This window comes from Bison bison, unplaced genomic scaffold, assembly GCF_000754665.1.
Source record: "Bison bison bison isolate TAMUID 2011002044 unplaced genomic scaffold, Bison_UMD1.0 scf7180017864167, whole genome shotgun sequence".
NCBI classification, from domain to species: Eukaryota; Metazoa; Chordata; class Mammalia; order Artiodactyla; family Bovidae; genus Bison; species Bison bison.
Genome location: NW_011494739.1, coordinates 251,720 through 259,588, shown reverse-complemented (window position 1 = coordinate 259,588; position 7,869 = coordinate 251,720). Strand labels below are relative to the sequence as shown.

Genomic DNA, 7,869 nt, shown 5'->3' with positions numbered 1-7,869 from the left:
GCAGATTGGCACAGGAGGCTGTGGTGGTCTTTGAGCTGAGTGGTGGACAGGAAATTAATTGGAAGGGAGGCAGATGAGGCTGGAGTGTTGGATGGGAGTCCTTCCATGTCACATGCTGCCTGAGGGCCGGGGACAAACAAGAAGGGGCATCCAGCAGTGCGTGGACTTGGGAGGGGCTGGACAGACCAGCTCTGTGTGACCTGGACCCCGTGGCTGAACCTCTCTGTGCCTCGGTTCCCTTATTCAAATGGGGATGAGCACATTCAGTTCATGGATTTGCTAGAGGTGGAAGGAGAGAAAGTGGGGGCAGGGCTATGCTCACCATGCAGGCTCCAGACATGCTTGCTTTACGACGCATGCATGCAACTTCTTCTTGGAACTTGTATTTGCCAGACAAGATGGGGCATGTAGTTTGAAGCAGAATGACAAACTCCCAAATGACTGTTTTCAGAATGAATAAGAGCCCAGGATCTCAGTTCATTCTCCGCTCCTGCAGAGTCCGAGCTCTCTAATGGAGACTCAACAGGGGAGAGATGAGTCTCTAAAATCTGGCTCCAGCTCTGCCAGGGGCTGACAGGGGGACTCTGAGCAGCAGTGTTTATTGGCTCAGGTCTGTTTCCTGGGTGCCAAGTTCAGTGTCTGCACTGAACTTGCCAGGACACAGGGAAGCTTGAGCGAGCATTTGTATGGGAAAGCCTTTTGAGATGCATGGGAGTTGCAAACCAGCCCAAGGGGTCTTGCTCTTGAGGTCTTGTTTGTCCTGCAAATGGGAAGACCTGGTGACCTGGGCCTTGATTTTCTCCCCTATCAGATAACTGGATGAACGTTTCTACCCGGAGGCTTCTAAGTGAGAAGTCCCCTATGTATAGAAGTTACCGTCTGAAGGTAAGGGGGCTCTTTCCTTGGCTGTTTCCATGGTAACTAGCTGTACACATGTACCACTCAGAAATAAATACAGCAGGTGGATCTGCCCTTGGGTCTGTGGCGTTGGGCACTGGTCCCCGGGGAAGGGGGTGGAGGCACCTGCTGGATCCCGCCAGCTCTTTCTGCAGAATCCCCAGGCGAGGCTGGTCTCTCTCAACACCTTCCTTGCGGCCCCTCCTGGGTGGCTTCTCACCATTGCCCAATTCCTTTCTCCATATGGTGCTTTCTGCATTCAGCAACTTAAAGAATCATGAGCTAGAAATACAGTCAGGTCGCTCCTTTGCTCAAAATCCCAGGAGCTGTCCTGTTTGAACAAAGTCTCAAGTGCACCCCACGACCATCAGGATGGGAAGGGCTCTGGCCCCTGGCTTGTTTCTGGTCTTGCTTTCTACCTTGCTTCTCCTCACTCTGCCACAGAAATGCCAGCAAACTGCTGTTCTCTGAGTGTGAAGCCCTTGGCACTGCAGGGCCTTGGCACGTGCCATTCCTTTAGGCTACTGTGTTCTCCCCCCACTTACTGTACGCACCCCTCTGTTTGCTTTGGGTCCTAAGCAGCCAGCCTAGCACAGCCCTGCTTGCCATCCACCTCTGCCTTCATCCCTGCACTGCAGTGCTGATAGCAGTGGTCCCCAACTTGGCATGAGGGAATGGTTTCATAGAAGACAGTTTTTCCATTGACTGGGGTAGGGGATGGTGTCAGGGTGATTGAAGTGCATTTCATTTATTGTGCACCTTATTTCTATTATTATTGCATCAGCTCCACCTCAGATCATCAGGCATTAGGTCCTGGAGGTCGGGTACCCCCTGGCATATAGGACTGTGGCGCCTGTCACAATGACTGTTTTTCTCCCATGCCTCTGAGCTGTTCTCTGACATGAGCTGGCTTTTCTACAATTCAGCTCAATCCTAACACTGTCTACCCAAAGATAGCCTCAGACCCTGCGGGTTAAGGGTCCCACGAGACTGCCCTCCACTTCCGATGCCAAGTGCAAGTTCAGGCTGTCACCTGTGCTTCTGACCCACCGGCATAAGTGAGGTTCCCATGACTGCCCTCCTTGGGTTCGATTAATTTGCCAGAGTAGCTCATAGAACTTCGAGAAACGTTTTACTTCACTAGATCACCGTTGTTTTTGTTTTAAATAAAAAGATGTAATTTAGGAACAGCCAGGTGGCAGAGATGCAGAAGGCACGGCAGAAGTGGGGGTGGAGCTCCCATCCCTGTCTGGGTCCCCACTCTCCCTGTACGCGTTCTCCAGCCCAGAAGCTTTCTGAATCCCATCCTTTTGGGTTTCTATGGCGGCTTCATTACGCAGGCATGACTGCTCGCTTCGTCAGCCACTGGTAATCAAATCATCCTCCAGCCTTGACCGTGACAGGTGCTTGGTGAAACAGCGCGTGTGAGACCCAGCTCAGTGCCTGACGACCCCTCCAGTCACCTTGTCCATTCTTGTCCTGGAGAGGAAAATCTCCTGACTGGAAGGCCAAGCATAAGGCCAGACCTCAGAGTGCATCCAGCCAGGCCATGCCCTTGGCCTGTGGGTTGCAGCCTTTTTTCCACCCAAGTTGCACCAGATAACATCCTCGTGTTCTGCATACCTCGTCCTGACAAACACAAGGCGGGTGTGGGGGAGCGCTGGCTCCCTGTTGACTAGGGATGAGGGTGGATGACAGGGACTGTGGACTAGGCAGACTTGGACCCATCCTGCCTCCCACCTTGGGATGGGGCCACAGAGAATGGTATTAGTATGCATTTGACCTAGCCTGTCCTCTGATCTATAAATAAGAGTTCACGTGACAGGAGATTTCAGTGCTTCTCACCTGTTCCATTGACAACTAGTGGCCATACTGTCCTGGTCACATTACCTGGGCTAGAACTGCGGGGCCGGAGCACTTTGCCAGAGCCTTGATCACTAGCACTAGACTCAGGATCTCCTGGCCCTTCCAGCCCCCGATCTCTGCCACTTTCTGGGAGCTGGGCCTGGACGAGGTGGGGCTGGGCCTGGACGACTGTGCTTGAGTTGGGTCTTCCACCACCATCGCTCTCTTTCCAGGCTCTCCACCTCAACTGGTGTCAACAGGTCAAGTTCATCCCCCAGCTGAACCTGGTGGCCTCCTGTTCAGCCATTGACAAGTCCTCTCTGGTGCTGACAGTGTTGCCATCCAAAGTCCCAGACAGCCTCAAGTAAGGGGCACCCATCTCCAGGTGGAGGTGGTGGGTCTGGAGAGGGTGGGTGGTGACACTGACTCTGGGATGCCAGCTTCAGTTCAGCCACACGTGGCCATCCCTGCTGAGAGGTGGCCTGCCTCCAGGACAGTGGCATCTCCTGTGGGCAGTACAGAGGCCTGTGGATCAGGCTGGGTACAAAGAATCACTGTATGTCCTAAGAGCCAACAGTGGGCTGTGGTGGCTGGAATATGGGCTCTGGAGTCTGTTTTTCATTTTTTAAATTTGAGATTGTCAGTTTTGAAAATTGACATATAATATTATATTAAGTTTCAGGTGTGCAATAGAATGATTTGATACTCATATATAATTTGTGAGGGCTTCCCTGGTGGCTCAGTCAGTAAAGAATCCACCTGCAATGTGGGAGACCTGGGTTCGACTCCTGGGTTGGGAAGATCCCCTGGAGGAGGGCATGGCAACCCACTCCAGTACTCTTGCCTGGAGAATCCCATGGACAGAGGAGCCTGGCGGGCAACGCTCCATGGGGTCCCAAAGAATCGCACATGACTGAGTGACTAAACACATGTATTGTGAAATGATCACAGTAAGTCTAGTTAACATCTATCACCACACACAGTTACACGTTCCTTTTTTCCTTTCCTGCGATGAGAACTTTTATGGAGTCTGGTTTTAATCATTCTGGCATTGCCACCAGCAGCAAAAATGTAAGGTCTCTTTTATCCACCAATCTATACACAAAATTCAGCACAAAGGCTGGCACGTAGTATGATACAGTCAGAAAAACGTTTTCTGAGTGAAGGGATGAATGTGGGTTGCTTTACTTCTGTGAACCTCAGTTTCCTCCTGTTCCCAAAGGGGACGATAATAGCCCTTCACTTACCTCAAGGCTTACGTGAGCGAGCACCGCATGTGGTCTGTGTTCGGTAGTTGGCCACACTAATTCTTTGGAGATGGTTCTAATATATTTCCTTCATGTTTAATTCCTTTACCCCGGAGGGAATATTTTCTTCTGTTGTCTTTTTTTTGTGAAAATCAACTGTTAGGAATTCCCTCGTGGTCCAGTGGTTGCTGCTGCTGCTGCTGCTAAGTCGCTTCAGTCGTGTCCGACTCTGTGTGACCCCATAGACGGCGGCCCACCAGGCTCCCCCGTCCCTGGGATTCTCCAGGCAAGAACACTGGAGTGGGTTGCCATTTCCTTCTCCAATGCATGAAACTGAAAAGTGAAAGTGAAGTCGCTCAGTCGTGTCCGACTCTTAGCGAGCCCATGGACTGCAGCCTACCAGGCTCCTCCATCCATGGGATTTTCCAGGCAAGAGTACTGGAGTGGGGTGCCATTGCCTTCTCCACGATTTCGCTACTGAGGGCCCAGGTTTCATCCATGATTGAACAGCTAAGATCCCACAAACTGCGTTGTGCAGCCAAGAAAATAAAATCAGCTGTTAGTCATACAGGTATATGTATATACGTAAAGAAGATTCAAACATCAATGAATCTGGAATCTTGTGGGGCCCCCTCCTCTCCCCGCTCCCTTATCCAGTCCTCAAGTCCTGGAACTAACTCTAGGCTGGAGGAGGGGAGCATATGCCTGAGGTGGTGGGGAGGCTTCCATCTTGCTTTTGTGCTTTGAGTGGAGTGGTGTGGTGGCATTTTGCTTGCAGCTGGTTTGTCTGTTTGGTTCCTCTGATTTGGTGGGAGTATTACCTCATGTTGGTGATATGTCTTTCATTCAGCTTCTTGTTTTATTGGGTCTCAGTGGCAGGAGGCTGTCATGGGGATTACTGCGTTGTGACCACGAGGGCCTCGGTGGCTGGCCCTGCTGTCTTCCCACTCTAGCCACACTGGCCCCCTCGTGGTTCAAGCATGTTCCTGCCCCCAGGCCTGCATTGGTCCTGTCTGCCTGTTTTTTTTTGTTTGTTTGTTTGTTTTGTTTTTGAAACATTTTTCCTTTTATGAAAGATTTTAAACAAATAGAAGTAGAGAAATAGTGTAATGCTTTCTAAGTTTGATCCCTAGGTTGAGAAGATTCCCCTTAAGAAGGGAATGGCTACCCACTCCAGTATTCTTGCCTGGAAAATCTCATAGACAGAGGAGCCTGGTGGTCTACAGTCCATGGGGTTGCAAAGAGTTGGACACAACTGAGCAACTAACACTTTAATATTCCTAGTACTATCCAAGTTAATCTTTACCCAAGTGTCTCAAAAACATCTTTTTATTATTATTTGGAATTAGATATGGGCAAGGTTTCTAGGATGGTTCTGGGCAGAGGAATGGTGTGGTCTGACATGCAGAGCATCATTCTGGCTGCTCTGTTGCAAGTGGTGGTCGTGGTGGTATAAGTCGCTAAGTCGTGTCCAACTCTTGTGAACACATAGACTGCAGCCTGCCAGGCTCCTCTGTTCATGGGATTCTCTAGGCAAGAATACTGGAGTGGGTTGCTGTCTCCTTCTCCAGGGGATCTTCCTGACCCAGGAATTAACCCGGGTCTCCTTCATTGCAGGCAGATTCTTTACCCACTGAGCTAAGAGGGAAGCTGTATATGGGCAGGAGGGGAAATAAGGACACCAGTAAGGATGCCATTGTATTAATTCAGGGCACACACGATGGTGGCCTGGAGTCCGCCAGGAGTGGACATCGAGATTTATTTTAGGGGTGGGTTGCAGAATATATAGTTATACACATATGCACATACCCCGTTTCTTCATGTGTGAGTGCAGTACACACCCTGGCCAGCAGGTGACACCATTGACTGCTCTTGTTCAGTCTCTCAGTTGAGTTCAGTGCTGCGAGCCCACGGACTGCAGCACGCCAGGCTTCCCTGCCCATCACCAACTCCCGGGACTTGCTCAAACTCATGTCCACTGAGTCCATGATGCCTTCCAATCATCTCATCCTCTGTCATCCTCTTCGCCTCCTGCCTTTAATCTTTCCCAGCATCAGGGTCTTTTCCAGTGAGTTAGGTGATGCCCTCTTGGGGCATGGCCTCTGCAGGTGGGGCCGGCACTGTCAACCCAAATTCTGCCTCTGGAGTGGCCTTGTGGACTTCTTCCCTGAGTCATACCCTGACCTTCCAATCTCTTCTCCACACAGAAGTCTCCTGCAGACCTGGTCTCCTCCAGCGGTCTGTTTATTTCCCTGCAGGACTTGCCATGATGTGTACATGCCCATTTCCTTGTCTCTCTATTCTTTACTCTCTCAGGTGGTTTTCCTCTAGAAGGGAAGCTCCAGTGAAGGCAGGAGCATCCTGTCTGCTCATCCTGGAAGGGCATAGGAACTGGGAAACCTTCCTTGAATAGATGGGTGAATCAGCCTGAAATAATTTCTAGTAACATTTTGTGACAGTTCTTCCAGAATATTTCTTTGCATACATTCAGTGTGGAGGGAGATATATCTGGTTTGACAACACAGATATTTCATATGCTTTTCTTGAACTTTTGAGTTTTAGAGGAATCCTTCTGGCTGTGGAGTGGGGAGCACAGGGAAGTGGCAGAAAGGCAGGAGATTAAGAGCCCCCCACCCCAGGAGGCTGATACAGAAGTGAAGGGGGCCTGGGCCCTGGTGGGATGTGGGCAAAGAGGATTTGGGGCTTGGCTGAATAATGGGAATTCAGGAGAGGGAGCCTCTACGGTGATAACCAGGCTTAGGCCCCCGGGTAGTGGCAGAGGAGCAGTTCAGGGCCAAGTTTGGTTGAGAACATGCTGGAGTTGAGTTCATTTACTTATGGCTGTGCTGGGTCTTCGTTGCTATGTGCGGGCTTTCTCTAGTTGCTGTGAGTGAGGGCTGCTCTTCACTGCAGTGCGGGAGCATCTCGTTGCAGGGGCTTCTCTTATTGCAGAGTACAAGCTGGAGGTGCACGGGCCTCAGTAGTTGCAGCGCACGGGCTTAGTTGTTCCACAGCATGTGGGATCTTCCTGGACTGGGGATCCACCCATACCCCCTGCGTTGTCAGGATGATTCTTATCCACTGTGCCACCAGTAAAGGCCTAGAGTTGAGTTTTCAAGGGAGAGTTTGAATAGAAAGAGTTGGTGGGGCAGGATGTGTGGACATGAGGGAATAGCACGCGCAAAGGCACAGAGCTTCTAGGGCTCTGGGGCCTGTGAGGCCATTGGGCTTGACTTTCTCCCTGACCTTCCCGGAACCCCTGCCTCCTTTGCTGTTGTAGGGTGTCCGTGCTGAATTTGAGAAAAGGGATTCTTTGCTTCGATTACTGCCCAGACAAGAACGTCCTGGGTAAGTAACCTTTGTATCACGTGGAAGGTGCTGGTCTGGCAGAATGAGGGTGAGGGCTGCTGAGGGTGTGCGACCTATTAGAGTTGAGGGGGAGGCCTCGTGGCATCTGGCATCTGGCCTCTGGCCGCTCCGGTGCCCGCTCATGGGCACCTGGGGTGGAGTGGTGACACGGGCTTGCTTGGCTTGGTGGTGGAGGGGATGGGGTGGGGAGGGCAGGTATGGGTCGTAACAGCAGCTGTCATCTGGCTGGAGTCTGAGGCCTGTCCAGGACAAGGTCCCAGCACAAGCCCCTAGTGGCTGATACCCGGTTTTCAACTCCAGTGACTGGTGGCTATGATCCCCTCATCCGCCTGTGGAACCCCTTCTTCTCAAGAAAGCCCGTGTGGATGATGAAGGGGCATCAGACTTCGGTGACACACATCGTTGTGAACAGCAAGGACAGCAGCATCCTCCTCAGCGTCTCCAAGGACAAGGTGTCACCCTGGGGGAGCCCAGCCCTGACGCCCCCCGGCCCATAAGTTCCCGTTTCCCA

At 51.5% G+C, this 7,869-nt stretch overlaps 1 protein-coding gene across 1 annotated transcript in view; it reads left to right on the top strand.

Annotated features, from left to right (window-relative positions):
* The window catches only part of LOC104990001 (WD repeat-containing protein 64-like), a 37,740-nt gene that overhangs the window by 5,883 nt on the left and 23,988 nt on the right, over positions 1 to 7,869 (top strand). Inside the window, exons 8-11 of the mRNA XM_010841880.1 lie at positions 812 to 885; positions 2,976 to 3,106; positions 7,270 to 7,337; positions 7,659 to 7,810. Coding sequence (XP_010840182.1) covers positions 812 to 885; positions 2,976 to 3,106; positions 7,270 to 7,337; positions 7,659 to 7,810 — 425 coding nt within the window. The remainder of the gene's footprint in view (positions 1 to 811; positions 886 to 2,975; positions 3,107 to 7,269; positions 7,338 to 7,658; positions 7,811 to 7,869) is intronic.